This window comes from Schistocerca serialis, chromosome 12 (genome assembly GCF_023864345.2).
Source record: "Schistocerca serialis cubense isolate TAMUIC-IGC-003099 chromosome 12, iqSchSeri2.2, whole genome shotgun sequence".
NCBI classification, from domain to species: Eukaryota; Metazoa; Arthropoda; class Insecta; order Orthoptera; family Acrididae; genus Schistocerca; species Schistocerca serialis.
The window spans coordinates 117,962,079-117,984,669 of NC_064649.1; the positions used below are offsets into that span (position 1 = coordinate 117,962,079).

At 46.2% G+C, this 22,591-nt stretch overlaps 1 protein-coding gene across 1 annotated transcript in view; it reads left to right on the top strand.

Annotated features, from left to right (window-relative positions):
• Positions 1-22,591, top strand: part of LOC126427983 (mothers against decapentaplegic homolog 6) — a 235,941-nt gene that overhangs the window by 160,336 nt on the left and 53,014 nt on the right. The window contains exon 3 of the mRNA XM_050089868.1: positions 9,405-9,461. Within this exon, the coding sequence (XP_049945825.1) occupies positions 9,405-9,461 (57 nt within the window). The remainder of the gene's footprint in view (positions 1-9,404; positions 9,462-22,591) is intronic.

A 22,591-nucleotide genomic window follows, 5' to 3' on the forward strand; every position in this document is an offset into this window, starting at 1 on the left:
GGGCTCGCAGTAATCTCAAAACAAACCTCGCCTCGGTACAGCCCAAAACTCTGCGCGACTCGTCGTTCACTGTTCGTAATTAAAATTGTGCCAAATAGACGGTATTACCTCGTTCTTAGACCATAGGTGATACAGACGGCGCATGACATTATTTAGAAACAAACATCTCGATCAGCTGACTAGTGCCGCCGGCCGCGGTGGCCGAGCGGTTCTAGGCGCTTCAGACCGGAACCGCGCGACCGCTACGGTCGCAGGTTCGAATCCTGCCTCTGGCATGGATGTGTGTGATGTCCTTAGGTTAGTTAGGTTAAGTAGTTCTAAGTTCTAGGGGGACTGATGACCTCAGCTGTTACGTCGCATAGTGCTCAGAGCCATTTGAACCATTTGACTAGTGGCGGCATGCGTTTAACAGGTGACTTCTGGAATACAGCTCTATTTATCTTTATGTTAACTGTAGTACTAAACATTCTCAGACATACGAATTAAATGCCGCGGGGGGGGGGGGGGGGTAGGACGTCAAAGGGGCCGACTTGGATCAGGAGAGGCACTCAGAACATTTTAATTTCCACTGGAGGTCGGAAAGATTTCCGTGCAGTTGCAAATTTTTGTACAGTAGGTGGGAGTATCATGAACAACATACTCGAAATTCTGACCGGTGAGAGAGTGGGGGTGCGTTTTAAAGTCACTGTCGTGCGTTTTTCTTGAACAACTCGAAAACAATGGCCTCTGGCGAAAAAGTATCCCAATACAAAATTTAGCAACATAAATTTCCTACAAAAAGGTCCAGAACATTTTTTTCTGTAGAACTAGCAGTTTGCGCATAGCGAGCAATGCAGTATGAAAATCTCGAGCGTGGTATTTGAAGGCGTTACAGGTTGAATAAAACCCATCACTTTGGGCAGCTGAGTGACCTGGTATCTTTTAAACAATAACGGTCCCATCACACTTCCTTGGGGTACTGTGAAAGTTACCTTTATATCTGTCGATTTTGTTTAGAAAGGCAAACCAGTGCCACAGGGGTCAAATTAGTAGTAGGTGTAGCTAATGAACCTTGTCTCCTAGGTTAAAGCGAGTGCAGAGCTTATGTCCTCTCACGAAATTCACCTCGGACACTAGCAGTTTATTAGACCACACTGTGAGGGGAACTTATTAAAGATCTGAAACCTACATGTTGGACAGGTTTTAACTTGAGTGGCTTTACTTAAGACACACGAGTATAAACCCCCCCCCCCCCCCCCCCTCTACAACGAAGCATATTTCTAAGGCTGTCCAAGGCAAACAGCTCGTCAACCTTAGACGGTATTCGTCTGTGAGTCTAGGATTGCCGGTACCACGCGTGATGCATAATTTTCCGATTATTTCGACAAGGTGACAGGTTAGCGACAGGCACGTCACGTTAACGCAGAAAATGTTCGGAGGAAGCGTGAAGTGTGACGAATTACGTAATTTGCCTCTTTTAATACAGCCAGCGAAAATAGCGATGCAGCAAGGGTGTGACGCGAGCGTAGCACATTACGTCACATTGACGCCATGTGATTCGCAAGTCATTCCGCACCCACGTTATTTACCTGATCTCGCGCCCTCAGGGTTCAAATGACTCTGAGCACTATGGGACTTAACTTCTGAGGTCATCAGTCCCCTACAACTTAGAACTAGTTAAACCTAACTAACCTAAAGACATCACATACATCCATGCCCGAGGCAGGATACGAACCTGCGACCGTAGCGGTCGCGTGGTTCCAGACTGTAGCGCCTAGAACCGCTCGGCCACCCTGGCCGGCGCGCCCTCAGGTTTTCACCTTTACCGCTCTTTATCGAACGAGCTCAAGGAAGTTCCTTTCCGGATGAAAATGCTCTCCGAGCATGGCCCAATGATTTCTTCCTCAAAACCACGTGATTTCTACAGTCGCAGAATCGAAAAGTTACCCCAGTGTTGGCAGACTGTTGCGTTTATGAAACTTACTGAAAAACGTAAAGAATTTATGCAACAACACAATAAATTACTCTATTTCTCATTATTGATTGTAACTATAATTCGAACACAATTGTAACGAACATGGGAACCTCTTGTACGAATTTGAGGCAAGCACCAAAAAGAAATGTTGGACCAAATGCCTTGCAGGTAGCTGGTAGGATAGAAGCCTGCTGTTTCTTTTTAGATTGCGTTCCCAGATCGTCAACGCTAGCAGCATTTTTGTGGAATCATGCTTTGGGAGCACGAGCATTAGCTGTCTTTTGCAGTCCATTCCCAGTGCTTATCAAATTGAGGGAGCACTTCCCTAGCAGTGTTCACATTCCACAAATTTCCAGAGGCTTCTTGAAACCCTTCCAAACTAATCTGTCAGACCATGTACAGATAATTCTAGAGGGGAACGAAGCACTTTCCTCAGGACATGGTTTCTGAGCCGTAGGATATTCGGAGGATCGCGGTGCAGCATCGGCGATACAGCTCAGGACCAATATCACCAATATCAGAGGTTAATATATCACACACGAAATGAATGAAAACGCTGGTTCAAATGTGTTTTTGTATGTTTTCTGTGCACGGTACTGCACTGCACCACAAATTGCAATGAGTAACCAGATTAGGAACAGCAATCCTGATGTTCGCGGGCTTCTTTTACGGTTGTAAAAGAGGAGAGCACCAGCTAGGCAAAATGTGTGTTTACTGGATGCACATCCCCTGTAGTGACTGACAGTTCGCAATTTTTCACAAACACAACTTTTATTTATGTACGTTTACAAGGTTGATGACTGAACAACAAAAGAAGGGTAACAATAACGATGCCAGTAAAAGTCTCCTAATTGAGGCAAACAAAAATTCACTTCTAATTTTCCATAAAGGTTCGTGGTAAAACACACACACACACACACACACACACACACACACACACACACACACACACGAGTCCAATTCAGAGACGAAGACGTAATCTTCAGCCGTCGAAGTCCACGAGGTCGGCATCTGGAATGAACTGAACTTCGGGGTTGGTTCTAGCCCCTAAATAGCCGTCTCCAGCCAATCATGTTTTGGCGTAGTGGTACTTCCTGCAGGCCGTGGCTCGAGCTCCACCTGCAGGAAGTAGTGCTCGGAATGTCTGTTTCCATTATCTTGTATGTAAATAGCCAGTGTTTACTATAGTGCTTTTGGTACGCCTTGAACATAGACAACCCCGTCTTCTGTGGTGTAATATGGGTTGCCGACCCTCAGGGGCTACCTTGGCTCCGGCATAACATCCTCATTCGGTGAAATCGTTTATGGCGCGTTATACGGACTGCGATGCTCGTCTAAACTGGTACAAAATTGGCTACAGACATCGCAGGGATGCATCTGAGGTGGCATCACATGGCACCGGACCACCCCTGATTTTCTGATTTTAAAGCACTACGAAACTGGTCATTAAATAAATTTGTAAATAATAGATTTCAGCTATCAGTCGTCCTTTTTAGCGGGCCGTCGTGGCCGTGCGGTTCTAGGCGCTACAGTCTGGAACCGCAGGACCGCTACGGTCGCAGGTTCGAATCTTGCCTCGGGCATGGATGTGTGTGATGCCCTTAGGTTAGTTAGGTTTAAGTAGTTGTAAGTTCTAGGGGACTGATGACCTTAGAAGTTAAGTCCCATAGTGCTCAGAGCCATTTGAACCATCGTCCTTTTTAAATTTTCTTGGCAGATCTAGATTTCAGCTAGAAATTAGCCATTCTCAATGCACTATCATTTTTCATCAATGCATGAAATGCCTGTTGGTCGGGCCTCATCCACAGTTCATTGAATTGAGTATTCAATGAACTTTTTCAAATGTGTGTGAAAGCTTAAGGGACTTAACTGCTAAGGCCATCAGTCCCTAAGCTTACACAGTACTTAACCTAACTTTTCCTAAGGACAAACACACACATCCATGCCCGAGGGAGGACTGGAACCTCCGCCGGGACCAGCCGCACAGTCCATGACTGCAGCGCCCTAGACCGCTTGGCTATTCCCGCGCGGCTTAAATGGAAATGGAAATGCCGTGTGGCTAGGGCCTCCCGTCGGGTAGACTGTTCGCCTGGTGCAAGTCTTTCGAGTTGACGCCATTTGGGCGACTTGCGTGTCGATGGGAATGAAATGATGATGAAAGACACACAACACCCAGTCATCGCGAGGCAGAGAAAATCCCCGGCCCCGCCGGTAATCGAACCTGGGACCCCGTGCGCGGGAAGCGAGAACGCTACCACAAGACCACGAGCTGCGGACGCGGCTTCAATGAACTGTTGATTGAATTGTGTATTCAGTGAACTGTGGATGAAGTCTGACCAACAGGCATTACATGCATTGATCAAAAATGATAGTGCATTGAGAATGGCTACTTTCTAGCTGAAATCTAGATCTGCCAATAAAATTTAAAATGGGTGACTGATAGCTGAAATCTATTGGCTCTGAGCACTATTGAACTTAACATCTGAGGTCATCAGTCCCGTAGAACTTAGAACTACTTAAACCTAACTGACCTAAGGACGAGACACACATCCATGCCCGAGGCAGGATTCGAACCTGCGACCTTAGCGGTCGCGCGGTTCCAAACTGAAACGCCTAAACCGCTCGGCCACTCCGGCCGGTTCTGAAATCTGTTATTTACAAGTCAATACAACAGTCGCTGCGATGCAACAGCCTGTTGAATGGAAGGTAACCTGATGAGTAAATAAATTGTTTACAAGAGCAGCCAAGCGGTTATTTTTCAACACGTCGGCTTATGGCAGCGGTTTTCCCTCATATAAGATAGTGCGTAAGACGGAGGAGGTAAGTAGCGAAGAGGGCGTCGGTGTCCAGAAGATGTGTTGCGGGGGCCCTGCGGGGTACGGTGGAGAGCAGAGTAGAGTTCCGGGTGCGCGGCGACTTTTTTGCGGCAGGTGTGTGCGCCGCCGCCGCTGCAGCCGGCCTTGGAGCCGCCCGGCCTTGGCGTCGTCTCCCGGTCAAAAACATCGACACACCGCACCACCCCGCTCGGCAGATTCCTGCGCGCAAGGAGTATGTTAGGGGCGAACTCAGTCTGCAGCTGCGAAAAAAAAAAAGACTAGAAAAGGAAACTTCCTGGCAGGTTAGAACTATGTGTCATGCTGCGAATCGAATTCGGGACCTTTGCCCTGCGGGGCAAGTGGTATGTCGACTGAGCGACACAAGCACGACACATGACTAAAATACCGTGGGCTAAATGGTTCAAATGGCTCTGAGCACCATGGGACTTAACTTCTGAAGTCATCAGTCCCCCAGAACTTAGAACTACTTAAACCTAACTATCCTAAGGACATCACACACATCCGTGCCCGAGGAAGGATTCGAACCTGCGACCGTATCGGTCGCGCGGTTGTAGACTGTAGCGCCTAGAACCGCTCGGCCACTCCGGCCGGCCCTTCCCCCTATCCTTTGAACTGAGTTAGCTAGACTGTTACGGTGAGACCTACAGTTTAATGTGAACTCAGAATCACTTCAATTCAGTATCACATCATTAGTTAAAGTCCAATCCATGTAATCTTCAGCATTGTTCTGTAGCACCACAATTCAAAAGCTTCTGTTCGGTACTTTTTATTGCCCACCTTTCACTTTCGTAAAAGGCCACACTCGAGGGAAACAGGACTTCCTAGCACCTGAAAATTTATGTTCGATGCTATCGATATCTTTCAGAAACGTCGATTGAAGTAATGTAGTACATGCAGGGCAATTCCGTCACAAGGTCAGGTGATCAGGAACTGTACGTTGCAACCTCTCCTCCCATTGCTGCCCAAGTACTGACTGTGAAAATCCACCACCATGATTCGAAAAGGCTTGCCACCGAGTCGCGAAACATGGTACAGGTGTGCGTTAGCAACTCCGCCAACCCGGAGGTTGGTTTCAAGGTGATAGTGTTTCGCTAGGAATGGTCTGATTGTAGGTTGTAGGCCGTTGCCTCCCCCCCCCCCCCCCCCAAAAAAAAATGGGCTACCATAAGTAACTGTAGACCAGTAGTTCCCAACCTGGGGGTAATTACTCCTGAGGTGTAAAACGACAGAAACAAAAGTGTTCCATTGCAATCATCACTATTTCGTAAGACTGTAGCACTGATTACATAATCGCCAGTTTTTCAAACATCAGTATTAAACGTGTGACACAGTTTGATCGAGTTTACAGCTTGTTAAACGAAACTTCCTCACATAGTCCAGCCCGCGGGCTAGCCGCGCGGTCTAACGCGCTGTTTCCCGGGCGGGAAGGCATGCCGGTCCCCAGCACCAATCCGCCCGGCGGATTAGTGTCGAGGTCCGGTGTGCCGGCCAGCCTGTGGATGGTTTTTAAGGCGGTTTTCCATCTGCCTCGGCGAATGCTGGCTGGTCCCCCTTATTCCGCCTATGTTGGCGCTTGCTCCGCAAATCCTGTCTCCACATATGCGTACACCATAATTACTCTACCACGCACGCATTTGGGGTTACACTCGCCTGGTATAAGACGTTCCCAGGGGATCCACTGGAGACCGAACAGAACAATAACCCGGGGTTCGGTGTGGGGCGGCGGCGGGGTGGGTGGACTGCTGTGGGGTTGTGAACCACTGAGGGCTACGGCGGGACGAAGCCTATCCGTTATTTCTAGGTGTCTCTGCTTTAACTGACAGATTCTATTTAGTACAAAATAACAACAATAATTATATAGATTTTTTTATGTGTGTGCATGTAAACTGTACTTGCATCAAAAGTAATTGCTTTGGCTACGTTAAAGCGCAGGAACGACGCCATCAACTAATTTTTATTGCTTATAAAATGCAATTTATATTCTGTATGGATATAAAAATGGACTAACATTGAATGTAGGGCAGTTCTAATTATGTGCAAAATAAACAAACAAACCAAGAAAAGTCATCGGCCCCGAGTTTCTCTGTCACACATTAATTAATGTTTCTTTCTGTACCAATGCTACTGGCAATCCTGTCATTTAATGCGTTATTTATGTTCTGTACCAAAACTACCGAATCGTGGTTTTCGTAGAGCGCAACCCTTTTCGCTACGCGTCCTCACAGCTTATCTTCCGCCAGTACCTCATCTCCTATCTTCTAAACTTCACGGTTCTCCTGCGAAACTTGCAGAACTAGCACTCCTGGAAGAACAGGACATGACTTAATCGCAGCCTGGGGGAGGGGGGGGGGGATGTCTCTTCGCGAAAGGCGAAGGTCCCGCGTTCGAGTCTCGGGCTGGTGCATAATGTAAATCTGCCGGGACACTTCATATCGGCATAGACTCCCTTGCGGAGTGAAAATTTAATTCTGGAGACTGGACGGTACTTACATCCTGTTTTATAATTGCGCGTGAGAGCGAACGGTGCTAGTAGTTTGGTAGTTGTATTCTCACTACATTCTCATCTTTATTTCTTCTTTACGTACTTCATGAGTTAAGGGGATCTGGACGTGAACAACTAGCATTTTCCTCACGTACTTGCAGAGCACTCTTCATCTATAACACTATCGCTGCATTTTTATGCCAGCGCTGAATGACATTACGAGTGTTATAAATTACAGGGTTATTACAAATGATTGAAGCGATTTCACAGCTCTACAATAACTTTATTATTTGAGATATTTTCACAATGCTTTGCACACACATACAAAAACTCAAAAAGTTTTTTTAGGCATTCACAAATGTTCGATATGTGCCCCTTTAGTGATTCGGCAGACATCAAGCCGATAATCAAGTTCCTCCAACACTCGGCGCAGTATGTCCCCATCAATGAGTTCGAAAGCATCGTTGATGCGAGCTCGCAGTTCTGGCACGTTTCTTGGTAGAGGAGGTTTAAACACTGAATCTTTCACATAACCCCACAGAAAGAAATCGCATGGGGTTAAGTCGGGAGAGCGTGGAGGCCATGACACGAATTGCTGATCATGATCTCCACCACGACCGATCCATCGGTTTTCCAATCTCCTGTTTAAGAAATGCGGAATATCATGATGGAAGTGCGGTGGAGCACCATCCTGTTGAAAGATGAAGTCGGCGCTGTCGGTCTCCAGTTGTGGCATGAACCAATTTTCCAGCATGTCCAGATACACGTGTCCTGTAACGTTTTTTTCGCAGAAGAAAAAGGGGCCGTAAACTTTAAACCGTGAGACTGCACAAAACACGTTAACTTTTGGTGAATTGCGAATTTGCTGCACGAATGCGTGAGGATTCTCTACCGCCCAGATTCGCACATTGTGTCTGTTCACTTCGCCATTAAGAAAAAATGTTGCTTCATCACTGAAAACAAGTTTCGCACTGAACGCATCCTCTTCCATGAGCTTTTGCAACCGCGCCGAAAATTCAAAGCGTTTGACTTTGTCATCGGGTGTCAGGGCTTGTAGCAATTGTAAACGGTAAGGCTTCTGCTTCAGCCTTTTCCGTAATATTTTCCAAACCGTTGGCTGTGGTACGTTTAGCTCCCTCCTTGCTTTATTCGTCGACTTCCGCGGGCTACGCGTGAAACTTGCCCGCACGCGTTCAACCGTTTCTTCGCTCACTGCAGGCCGACCCGTTGATTTCCCCTTACAGAGGCATCCAGAAGCTTTAAACTGGGCATACCATCGCCGAATGGAGTTAGCAGTTGGTGGATCTTTGTTGAACTTCGTCCTGAAGTGTCGTTGCACTGTTATGACTGACTGATGTGAGTGCATTTCAAGCACGACATACGCTTTCTCGGCTCCTGTCGCCATTTTGTCTCACTGCGCTCTCGAGCGCTCTGGAGGCAGAAACCTGAAGTGCGGCTTCAGCCGAACAAAACTTTATGAGTTTTTCTACGTATCTGTAGCGTGTCGTGACCATATGTCAATGAATGGAGCTACAGTAAATTTATGAAATCGCTTCAATGATTTGTAATAGCCCTGTATATTTCGTGAAACTGCTTTCTCACAGTTGTAAGAAGCTCCCAGAACGGACCAGGAATTGCTTCATTATTCATTTACAACTAATTGACAGCGCAACACTACAGTAACTACTCGTACACTTCTGTAGGACCTACACAATAATTATTATTATTTTATTTGTAGCCAGTACTAGGCACACAGCAGTTGCAGCCTGAAGTTTTTCAATTATGCCTCAGATAATGATACCGAAAACTAAGCTTGCATTCAAAATTCGTCTCGCAGGCAATTTATTGTAGTAATTTTTACGTAATTAAGTACACTTTGTGGTAGTCTACTTAATGCCATTCGTTGTTGGCTTAAAACCGCGCAAAGAGCTAAGATTGGGTGTCCATGTCTAATTCGAGATGAAAGCACTTCAGTTCATAGATACACTGGTCTCTGTAATTTGATATATTCATCTGATTTCAGGTCCATTTTATGTGCTGTTCTTGGTATGAATGACTCATCCCGTATTAATTTAAGAAAAAAATTCAGTCATTTTTCAGTGCGCTAATTATATTGTTCTTTTCCTTTCAGATCGAGCTCCTAGTGAAAAGAAAATGTTCCCGGGTTCGCTGACGACCAACGGCGAAGGTCAGTTTGAGCGCTGGCGCTTTTAATGTAATTAGTAATTGCGCCACGCCTGTCGTTTCATCCTTTCACGCCACATTTCACGGCTCACGTCATATTTTGTGTGTTACCGCTGATGATTGAGTGCTACAGTGTATGAAAGGTGCTGTGCTTCACAATGGTACGAACAGAGTAAACTTTCCAGGTTCGAAGTCTGTGGTTTGACATTTCCTGACGTCGCAGTGTATACAAACGACAACGCGCGGAGGGGAATGGTGAATAGTAAAAGTCAATTTTTGTAATCTGTATGATGCAGTAATGCTACATTCTCTGTTGTTCGTATTGCTATATCGCCGGTACCTTTATTGACTAGGAAAATTATTGGACAAAGCTTCTTGTACGACACCTGCGCAATTAGATGCTCGAACTCTAATAGGGGCATTATCGATAGTATGAATGCAGTTGCGGCTTGGTTTCTTCTTCTCTACCCGTAGCAATTGGCGCAGCTATCTCTGCTGGCTTCAGCCGTAGGTTTCTTGCCGCGGCGCCGTTGTGGGTGCGGAAAGCGGATCGCAGCGGTTGCTTATCTTATCACATCTCCGGTTTGTCCCGGTAGCCGGGTTGTCTCTATGCGCCCTTGCACTATTTCGCTTAAGCAGGTACTCCGTTTGGCAATGAGTTCCTGAAAATATTCACCTGGAGCCTACCGCTGCACGGAAGTGGAGTACGAACCAACACGAATTCGGACAAAAAGAGCCTGGTAGCATTTGAACAATGTTCAAACTTGAGCCAACAAATAGTCCAACATGAAGTACACCTCAGTCTGTATCTACGTGATTATTCGGCTATTCCCAATAAAGTGCTTGGCAGAGGGTTTAATGACCCACCTTCAAGCTGTCTCTCTACCGTTCCACACAGGAACGGCGCGCGGGAAAAATGAGCACTTAAATTTTTCTGATTTCTCTTATTTTATCGTGATGATCATTTCTCCCTATGTAGGTGGGTGCAAAACAGAATGTTTTCGCAATCGGAGTAGAAAACTGGTGATTGAAAGTTCGTGATAGGATCCCGTCGCAACGAAAACCGCCTTTGTTTTAATAATTGCCACTACAGTTCACGTATCATGTCTGTGGCACTATCTCCCCATTTCGCGATAATACAAAACGAGCTGCCCTTCTTTGTACTTTTTCGATGTCATCCGTCAGTCCCACCTGATGCGGATCCCACACCGCACAGCAATGCTCCAGAATAGGGCGGACAAGCGTGTGTAAGCAGTCTCTTTAGTAGACCTGTTGCACCTTCTAAGTGTTCTGCCAATGTATCGCAGTCTTTGGTTTGCTCTACCAATAATATTATCTATATGATCGTTCCAATTTAGGTTATTTGTAATTGTAATCCCTAAGTATTAAGTTGAATTTACAGCCTTCAGGTTTGTGTGACTTATCGCATAATCGAAATTTAGCGAATTTCTTTTAGTACTCATGTGAATAACTTCACATTTTTCTTTATTCATGGCCAATTGCCTCCTTTCACACCACACAGATATCTTATCTAAATCATTTTGCAATTCATTTTGGTCATCTGATGACTTTACAAGATAGTAAATGACACCATCATCTGCTAATAGTCTAAGAGGGCTATGTCGTTAATACAGATCAGGAACAATAGAGGGCCTATAACACTTCCTTGGGGAATGCTGCACATTACTTCTGTTTTACTCCATGACTTTCTGTCTATTATTACGAACTGTGACCTTTCCGACAGGAAATCATGAATCCAGTCGCGCAACTGAGGCGATATTCTACAGGCTCACAGTATGGTTAGAAGACGCTTGTGAGAAACGGTGTCGAAAGCCTACTGGAAATCAAAAAATATGGAGTCAATTTGAAATCCCCTGTCGATAGCACTCATTACTTTATAAGTATAAAGAGCTAGTTGTGTTCCGCAAGAACGATATTTTCCGAATCCTTGTTGACTATGTGTCAGTAAATCGTTTTCTTCGAGGTACTTCATAATGTTCGAATACAGTATATGTTCCAAAACCCTACTGCAAATCGACGTTAGTGATATGGGCCTGTAATTCAGCGGATTACTCCTATTTCTCTTGTTGGGTATTAGTGTGACTTGAGCAGTTTTCCTGTCTTTATGTACGGATTTTTCTGTGAGCGAGCGGTTGTATATAGTTGCTAAACATGGAGTTATTGTATCAGCCAGCATACTCTGAGAGGAATCTGATTGGTATACACTCTGGACCGGAGACCTTGCCTTTATTAAGTGATTTAAGCTGCTTACCTACACCGAGGATATCTACTTCTATGTTTCTCATCTTGGCAGTTGTTCTTGGTTGCAATTGAGGAATATTTACTTCGTCTTCTTTGGTGAAGGAGTTTCGGAAAACCGTGTTTAATAACTGTGCTTTAGTGGCACTGTCATCAGTGACTTTCCTTTTTTTTTTCTTTCCTTTTTTTGAGGGTCGGTGGTAGAGGGGAGGTTCCAGAGAGAAAAAGTTTCTAAAAGATTCGAAATTACGTGTATTGTTGGAAGTCACCAAGACCTCTCATTCTCAAATACTAGGTGAATGTAGTCCGGGTAATTTCTGCGCCGTGAGTTACTATAGTTCACGACTTAAACACAGTATCTAAATGTAAGGCTTGTGTTATTGCGTTAAACCTTTAACGTGAGATTATATCTGTTAATGAGTAGATTATGACAGCCGACCGAAGTGGCCGAGCGGTTCTAGGCGCTACAGTCTGGAACCGCGCGACCGCTACGGTCGCAGGTTCGAATCCTGCCTTGGGCATGGATGTGTGTGATGTCCTTAGGTTAGTTAGGTTTAAGTAGTTCTAAGTTCTATGGGATTGATGACCTCAGAAGTTTAATTTTTTTCAATTCACTTGATAGTTATTGATTGGCGACTCCATGGTGTGTCCTGTGCACCACGACCAGATAATGGATATATTTGGAAGGAGAGACAGCATTGGTCGTATTTTTTTGTTTTATTAACCGCAAAATCGATTTTCGGTCACTTAGTGACCATCCTCAGTGCTGTAATATACAATTTAAATTGTAAGCTTGTTGACACCAGTGCCTACCAATTTAAATTATATATTATAGCACTGAAGATGGTCACTAAGAGACCGAAAATCGATTTTGCGGATAATAAAACAAAAAAATACGACCAATGCTGTCTCTCCCTCCAAGTATATCACTTGATAGTTATATGAAATAATGAAATTAAAATCTTTGCTGACCCTATCAGCTGTGATATAGGTAACCGGCAGCTGGAACTGGATGAATTTCTTTTCTTGATCAGAAGTAAGCCAGAGAGCATACCGTGTGGCAGCAACGGAACGTCGAATAATTCGCGACGAGATAGAGAAAATGATGAAGAATGACATCATTCAGCTTTCGCAGAGCGCAATGTCGTCACCAGTGGTCCTCGTCAGGAAGAAAGATAGCAGTTGGCGCTTTTGTGTTGATCACAGGAAGTTTAATAAGATCTCTAAAAAGGACGTTTACCCTCCACGAATTGACGATTCACTAGGTTGTCTGAAGGGGTGGAGACGCATCATCTGCGTGTCAGACGAACTCGGATACGTTGCACATCTTGCTCATAATTGGGAGAGTGTGTGTGTGTGTGTGTATATATATATATATATATATATATATGTGTGTGTGTGTGTGTGTGTGTGTGTGTGTGTGTGTGTGTTAGACGCAAGTTTTGCCAGATGCTGGCTGACATAGCCTGTCATCTCTTACCTGCTTGCGAGAGTAACGTTTGGGAGGCGCTATTCCGGCTCACGACGTGCTTTGCGCTCTAGAGCTGTTGTGCTTCTCCCAAACACTCGCGTTATGATTTGAAAGAGCATAACTGATTGAACGCGAGGAATCTGTTTTTGTTGTCTGTTAATCGGTGCCACTCAAACTACCTCCCATGGCAGTAGGATGGAGCCTTACCCTCGCTGTGTTGCAAATGTGATTCGGTTCCCTGTCGACGTCTACCTGCGTTTCTACTGTCGTTCTCAATTACTGGATTAATGTAATCTGGATAATTTGCGCACTGTGACTTCACCGCCTCAAGACACAAAGTTTCAAACTATGATGGTTGACATGTTTTGTTACACGTTCACCGTAAAGTACAACTCTTAATGGTTACATTATGGCCGCATTTTAAATTCGGCCAGTAATTATTACCGAGCGAGGTGGTGCAGTGGTTAGCACACTGGACTGGCATTCGGGAGGATGACGGTTCAAACCTGTGTCAGGCCATCCTGATCTACGTTTTCCATGATTTCCCGAAACCGCTTCAGGCAAATGCTGGGATGGTTCCTTTGGAAGGGCACGGCCGACTTCCTTCCCCATCCTTCCCTAATCCGATGACACCGAAGTTTGGTCTCTTTCCCAAATCAACCCACCTCCAGGCGACCTACATGCGTCATTGTGTGTAGGAGGTGAGGGTTATGGTGTAATGTAGTGGTTTAATAGTCGGCATTCCTGCCTAGTAACCAAGTCGCGGCTGTGGCACAGATTTTAATTCATTTATTCAGCTTGTGCCCTTGTCGTAGATGAATATGACCCTTAAAATGTCTGATGGAAAATTTAATTTTAGAGAGAAAAAGGAAACTAATGACAGCAAAAGGGTACATATACATATATATATATGCACTGTTGCTATTTTTCGGACTGCACTCAGCCTCGTGATGCCAATTGAGGAGCTACTCGACCGAATAGTAGCGGCTTCGGTCAAGAATACCATCATCACGACCGGGAGAGCGGTATGCTGACGCCACGCCCCTCCTATCCGCATCCTCCTCTGAGGATGACACGGCGGTCGGATGGCCCCGATGGGCCACTTATGGCCTTAATACGCAGTGCTTTTGAGAGCAAAATTTATAAAAACTTGACAATCTTAGTGCCACATTACACTAAAAAGTGGCTGTTATGGTTTTTGTAGCAAAATAAAACAACAACAAACTATTGGCTGCATCCGGCTACCAAAAATGAAGATGAGTGTAAGCTCTCGAAACACTCTGTGGGAGGAAATAGTGACTTACACAGGTAATTGTTCTATTTCAACTCTTGTTGTCATAAACAGTAAAAGTTCCTTAACTCAGTCCAACATGGACGAGATAAGGTTTTTGGTGTGACGCTATTCTTCATATTGCGCTAATAATTCCCTCTCGACGCAACTGCTACATAACTCAAGATTCTCTATAATCTGTATTGTATATCTATATATATAAAAGAAAGTCGTGTTAGTTACACTGTTTATAACTGAAGAACGGCTGGACCGATTTGGCTGAAAATTGGTGGAGAGGTAGCTTAGAACCAGGAGACGGACATAGGATACATTTTATCCCGTTCGACCGCTATAATACGTGGTATAACAAAAACGCATCTGGCATGGAATAACAAAACGCAAATGTCAACTAAACGAGGTATAACAAAAACGCATCTGACATGGAATAACAAAACGCAAATGACAACTAAACGTCTATGGTTAAGTATCAGTATATATATTTAATAAAAAATTTAAAGAAATAATTTGTATTTTCTTTGAATCATCATTAACAATGCCGCAACAAAGACGATCGAATATTTCTCGACAAAGCTGGTTTGGAATAAGGAACCACTAGTTTTAGTTCTGCTATTTTGGGCTAAATGACCACTTTGCTGTTTAGCGGTAGAATCGGCCTTGAACTGTTAGGTAACAAGTAATATACCTATAAGTCATTGAAGTCCAAAAAGTGGACCACTCTTCCTAAAATGTATGTTGTTTCATCGATAGATCGCTAGCGCGGTTGCGGTATCGTGATCCATTGTTGTTGTGGTCCTGAGACTGGTTTGATGCAGCTCTCCATGCTACTCTATCCTGTGCAAGCTTCTTCATCTCCCAGTACTTACTGCAACCTACATCCTTCTGAATCTGCTTAATGTATTCATCTCTTGGCCTCCCTCTACGATTTTTACCCTCCACGCTGCCCTACAATGCTAAATTTGTGATTCCTTGATGCCTCAGAACAAAAAAAAAAAAAAAAAAAAAAAAAAAAAAAAAAAAAAAAAAATGGTTCAAATAGCTCTGAGCACTATGGGACTCAACTGCTGTGGTCAAAGTCCCCTAGAACTTAGAAATACTTAAACCTAACTAACCTAAGGACATCACACACATCCATGCCCGAGGCAGGATTCGAACCTGCGACCGTAGCGGTCGTGCGGTTCCAGACTGAAGCGCCTTTAACCGCGCGGCCACTCCGGCCGGCGCCTCAGAACATGCCCTACCAACCGGTCCCTTCTTCTTGTCAAGTTGTGCCACAAACTCCTCTTCTCCCCAATTCTATTCAATACCTCCTCATTAGTTACGTGATCTACCCATCTAATCTTCAGCATTCTTCTGTAGCACCACGTTTCGACAGCTTATATTCTCTTCCCTTGTCCAAACTATTTATCGTCCATGTTTCACTTCCATACATGGCTACACTCCACACAAATACTTTCAGAAACGACTTCCTTACACTTAAATCTATACTCGATGTTAACAAATTTCTCTTCTTCAGAAACGCTTTCCTTGCCATTGCCAGTCTACATTTTATGTCCTCTCTACTTCGACCATCATCAGTTATTTTGCTCCCCAAATAGCAAATATCGTGATCCATATGCAATTAAAAAAAAAAAAACTTTGCGCGGTCTGAGCCAAAAGGCAGAATAACAACTCCTGAAGATCTACAAGGGGGACGGTTTGAACATACAAAAAATAGTAATAAAAAACACAAAGAGTAAAGAATCATTAAAATACTTAATTTTTATGTGTATTTCCTAACAAAAAATTGAACTTAACATCCAAAATCTGATTATTTATTGGCTTTACGGCGGAACTGAGTTCGCTGGGTCAGCTAGTTCTACTGTAAATCTGTGTGTCGCTGCTATTTTCTCCTTATACTGCACCAGCAGATTAACTACTCGTAGATGGTGTAGCATCTGCGTTCTTGTGGTAGAGAGGTTTGCATAGAGTTCTCACCTCGCCTCCTCTTTTCAGTGCTGCTTGATTTCTTATCTTTACTTGTCCGCTCAATTTTAAACATTCTTCGATAGCGCCACTTGACAATCCTGAGATTCGTCTCCTCATTTCACCGCCATACTTTCAGGACTCTACTTTCGTATCAATATCTGACACCAGTAGAGCACAAGTGGTATTTTTGTGATTATTGACCGGCCGGGATGGCCGAGCGTTTCTAGGCGCTACAGTCTGGAACCGCGCGGCCGCTACGGTCGCAGGTTCGAATCCTGCCTCGGGCATGGATGTGTGTGATGTCCTTAGGTTAGTTAAGTTTAAGTAGTTCTAAGTTCTAGGGGACTGATAACCCATAGTGCTCAGAGCCATTTGAACCATTTTTTGTGATTATTGTCGAATTCTTCAGAGGAAACAGGTAGAGGTGGTAGAGTAATTGAGTGTGATGGCGGTGTGGGGCGGGATGGGGTGATTGGATGTGAAGGGCAGCGACCCCGTGGCCGGGGTTCCCGGTGATGGGCCGGCGACAGCACGTGGCGCGCTGATCCGCACGTGGCTTGCGGGGGAGGTCCGCTGAGGCGTCCGGGAATCCCCCTGCGTGGCAGTGCGTGCGGCGCGGCGTGCGTAGTGCGTGAGGCGCCGGGCTGCGTCTCGCAGGCTCCGCGCCTTGCCCATCCTTCAGCTGCGACTCGTTCCGTGCACGCCATCAGGCACTAACAAGGATTGCTCGTCGATCTCGAACCCTTTAACAAGTGGGGTTGAGGGGATCCGAAGAAGAGCAGTAGAGATGCTCAGCCACCTCAAAGATTTGTTCTGAACCACTGTATGGTTCTTCCTGGCAGATTAAAACTGTGTGCCCGACCGAGACTCGAACTCGGGACCTTTGCCTTTCGCATCTGAGCTACCGAAGCACGACTCACGCCCGGTACTCAGCTTTACTTCTGCCAGTAGCTCGTCTCCTACCTTCCAAACTTTACAGAAGCTCTCCTGCGAACGTTGCAGAACTAGTACTCCTGAAAGGAAGGATATTGCGGAGACATGGCTCAGCCACAGCCTGGGGGGGGGGGGGGGATGTTTCCAGAATGAGATATGCCCGCGAAAGGCAAAGGTCCCGAGTTCGAGTCTCGGTCCGGCACACTGTTTTAATCTGCCAGGAAGTTTCATATGAGCGCACACTCGGCTCCAGAGTGAAAATCTCATTCTGGAAACGTCCTGCAACGGCCTTGCCGCAGAGGTAACACCGGTTCCCGTGAGATCACCGAAGTTAAGCGCTGTCGGCCTGGGCTAGGACTTGGATGGGTGACCATCCGCTCTGCCGACGCTGTTGGCGAGCGGGGTGCACTCAGCCCTTGTGAGGCAATATGAGGAGCTACTTGATCGAGAAGTAGCTGCTCCGGTCTCGTAAATTGACATACTGGCGGGAGAGCGGTGTGCTGACCAGTATCCGCATCCAGTGATGCCTGGTTGCTGAGGATGACGCGGCGGCCGGTCGGTACCATTGGGCCTTCCAAGGTGTGTTCGGACGGGGTGTAGTTGTTTCGTACGTAAATGCTGTATTGTTCGGCTTGTGTTCCCGGCAAGGAATGTGGGTACAGAGCTTCTGATGTTAGTGAAACTGTTAGAGTGAGTAAGTTTTTAATCTTAAAGGACAAGATTGCTTTCGCTTTGTTGTGTAGCCGGCCGTGGTGGCCGAGCGGTTCTAGGCGCTTCGGTCCGGAACCGCGCGACTGCTACGGTCGCAGGATTGAATCCTGCCTCGGGCATGAATGTGTGTGACGTCCTTAGTTAGGTTTAAGTAGTTCTAAGATCTAGGGGACTGATGACCTCAGATGTTAAGTCCCATGGTGCTCAGAGCCATTTGAACCATTTTTGAATTTGTTATGTAAACAACGGGTAACGTAGGCGGATCGAGCGCTCTTGGCCTTCACATTCACGATCCCGTCTCGAATAAATGAGACGTTAATGCGGCTATACTGCGAGTGGTTGGGAGGAGTTAAGTTGCTCGTAAGGTGGCCACATCGCGAATTCACGCAGGTGCGGGCGTCGCCTTTCGCAATGAATGTGCTGGCAGCTTTTGGCGGCGTGGGACGTCTTTTTGTTTGTGCGGCGGTGATGGAATAAACAAGTGGGGGCGGAGCTGCGCTGGCAGGCTGCCGGCGCCTGGCGCCACTCCCTGCTACTGGCGCCACTGCGGGAAGTCCGCACGGGCGCGACAGAGCAGACTGGCACGTGGCGGGCGCGGGTCGCGGGAAAAACACGAGTCCGACGGCGCAGCGGGCCCAAGAGAACGCAATAAACTGGTAGCCAAGGTCGCAGGAAATATTTTTATTCCATGATTACCGCTTTCGGCGAAACTAAAAAAAAAATGGCTCAAATGGCTCTGAGCACTATGGGACTTAACTGCTAAGGTCATCAGTCCCCTAGAACTTATTTTATTTCATAACACAATAATAATTATACAACATTGACCCACCACCTTATTGATTAGTGGGTCCTATGTTCCTACTTTATACAATAACAGCTTCTACATTATACTTAATTACAGACAGTTATGCGGTTAGTACTAGGCAGACTACTTCTTATTTTAAGTTAGCTTAAATTCTAGTTACTACAAAAGGGTTAGTACTAACTGCCTGCAGCGTTACAATCGTGCCAGTATAATTATAAACCTACTTTGGAAGCCTTGCCCATAGAGCTAATCCCTATGGGCGTGCCCCTGGCACCGGGCAGGCTAGGGTGGTTTATCGCTGCAGGTTCCTAATTTACTATCCTATTCTAATTGCCTAATCTACTTTCTATTCTACGTCATGGTTCGTGCGTTGTCATATTCGGGATCACCCCAGTCCCCCTAGTCCCAGTCGTGGCGGATTCCAACTGTGAAGTCGACCTATCCACGAACGGGCGGTATGGGACCGGAGCTGTGGTCGCAATCGGTGTTTTCTATTTAACTAGGCTTGTAGGTCTCTCAAAAAAGCTTTTAATACTTTTTGTGATACCTCGTTGGCTAGTATGTTTAGTCTTTGAAAAGTCTCCTCTTGTCTCAAAAGGTCATAGATATTTGTACTTGGTAGTTGTCGTCTCAGTGTCCCGGCTACATCATCGAGAACTACTTAAACCTAACTAACCTAAGGACATCTCACGCATCCATACCCGAGACAGGATTCGAACCTGCTACCGTAGCAGCAGCGCGGTTCCAGACTGTAGCGCCTAGCCGGCCGTAGTGGCCGAGCGGTTCTAGGCGCTACAGTCTGGAACCGCGCGACCGCTACGGTCGCAGGTTCGAATCCTGCCTCGGGCATGGATGTGCGTGATCTCCTTAGGTTAGTTAGGTTTAAGTAGTTCTAAGTTCTAGGCCACTGATGACCACAGAAGTTAAGTCCTATAGTGCTCAGAGCCATTTGAACCATTTTTGTAGCGCCTAGAACCGCTCGGCCACCCCGACCGGCCCGGCGAAACTAAAGCCGCCACCATCGGATCTTATGACACATACAGGTTACAACATCAAGGCAAACAATGATAATATTAATAGTTGTCTATAACACGCAGGTACTCTAGCTTGCGCTTGTATCTGATGAAGACACTTAACATTTATGTCATCTCTCTTGGACGCCTATATGCTACTCACGACAATTTTGTAAGGCCTGAGTGCTATAGGCAACTATTAATATCATCATTGTTTGCCTTGATGTTGTAACCTGTATGTGTCCTAAGATCCGATGATGGCGGCTTTAGTTTCGCCGAAACCGGTAATCATGGAATAAAAAGAATTCTTGCGATCTTGTCTACCAGTTTATTGTGTTACAAGCATCTAGATCGCTTCCACATGAGCACAATGTGATCCCTACACAACACTGTTTGCTATCTGGAAGCGTGAACGCGCAAGGCAGAAAAGGTCTAGTCTTAGACCTAGTGCTAAAAGGGGAGTGCAATTACGCTTTCTTTGAAAACATGAGAAACAGTTTCTTTTGTGTTAGTATTGGTACTATTACTCTTAACTGACGCAACTTTCATACGAAATATAACGCAGTTACACTGAAGCGCCAAAGAAACTGGTGTAGGTATGTCTGTTCAATTACAGATGTACACTACTGGCCATTAAAATTGCTACACCACGAAGATGATGTGCTACAGATGCGAAATTTAACCGACAGGAAGAAGATGCTGTAATACGCAAATGATTAGCTTTTCAGAGCACAGGCGCCGGTTGCGACACCTACAACGTGCTGACATGAGGAAAGTTTCCCATCGATTTCTCATACAAAAACAGCATTTGACCGCCATTGCCTGGTGAAACGTTGTGATGCCGCGTGTAAGGAGGAGAAATGCGTAGCATCACGTTTCCGACTTTGGTAAAAGTCGGATTGTAGCCTATCGCGATTGCGGTTTATCGTGTCGCGACATAGCTGCTCGCGTCGGTCGAGATCCAATGACTGTTAGCAGAATATGGAATCGGTGGGTTCAGGAGGGTAATACGGAACGCCGTGTTGGATCCCAACGGCCTCGTATCACTAGCAGTCGAGATGACAGGCATCTTATCCGCATCGCTGTAACGGATCGTGCAGCCACGTCTGCATCCCTGAGTCAACAGATGGGGACGTTTGCAAGACAACAACCATCTGCACGAACAGTTCGACGACGTTTGCAGCAGCACGTACGATCAGCTCGGAGACCGTGGCTGCGGTTACTCTTGACGCTGCATCACAGACAGGAGCGCCTGCGACGGCATACGAACCGGGGTGCACGAATGGCAAAACGTCATTTATTCGGATGAATCCAGGTTCTGTTGACAGCATCACGATGCTCGCATCCGTGTTTGGCGACATCGCTGTGAACGCACATTGGAAGCGTGTATTCTTCGTTGCCATACTGGCGTATCACCCGGCGTGATGGTATGGGGTGCCATTGGTTACACGTCTCTGTCACCTCTTGTTCGCACTGACGGCACTTTGAATAGTGGACGTTACATTTCAGATATCTTACGACTCGTGGCTGTACCCTTCTTTCTATCCCTGCGAAACCCTACATTTCAGCAGGATAATGCACGACCGCATGTTGCGGGTCCTGTACGGGCCTTTCTGGATACAGGAAATGTTCGACTGCTGCCCTGGCCAGCACATTCTCCAGATCTCTCACCAATTGAAAACGTCTGGTCAATGGTGGCCGAGCAGCTGGCTCGTCACAATAAGCAAGTCACCACTCTTGATGAACTGTGGTATCGTGTTGAAGCTGCATGGGCAGCTGTACCTGTACACGCTATCCAAGCTCTGTTCGACTCAATGCCCAGGCGTATCAAGGCCGTTATTACGGCCAGAGGTGGTTACTCTTGGTACTGATTTCTCAGGATCTATGCACCCAAATTGCGTGAAAATGTAATTACATGTCGGTTCTAGTATAATATATTTGTCCAATGGATCATCTGCATATCTTCTTGGTGTAGGAATTTTAATGGCCAGTAGTGTACACCCTGAGTAGGCGAGCTTCGGACGTGACATCTGTTTTAAAGGCGCACTCCAAGGCATCGAGTCAGACTGAGAGTGTCAACCAAGCAGTGTTTTACGCGGTCCATTACTTTTGGCGCCGTATGCGTGTTTGTGGCTGCGGTTGCCGGCGCCTTGTTGCTGGCAGCGCAGTGTCGGGGACTCCCCTTCTCCCCCCACCCCTGCCCACCAGTCCTCACCCCCCCACCCCCTGCTTCCCCTCCGGCGCCAGGACGTTGCGGGGGCGTGCCGGCGGCGCCAGTCCGCTCACTGCTGACTCACGAGGCCGAATCGTTGTCACCTGGAGCACGCCTGGCCCATCCCTTCTCTGCAAGCGCAATGAGCCAGCCCTAACAGAATGTCCTGCTCCGTGACAAACGGCGTGGATTCAGGCGAGAGGCGACTCGCGTTTTTCTCGCCTGACATCCCGAAAGCTGTGGATCGTGGTGGTCATGGCGATGCAGTAATTCTGGACTCCTGAGGAGCATTTGACTTACTACCATGGCCAAGCTTACTGTCGAAAGTACTATCGAGTGTATGGTGTTTCAAGCGAAGATTGCCCATCTATTGAAGATTTCTTGATCAGGAGGTTTTGTTGTTTACCTCTTAACGTTTGCAGCTTTCTGTCACGATTTTATTATATTTAGTTTCTGCTTTATGCGTTTCGGAAA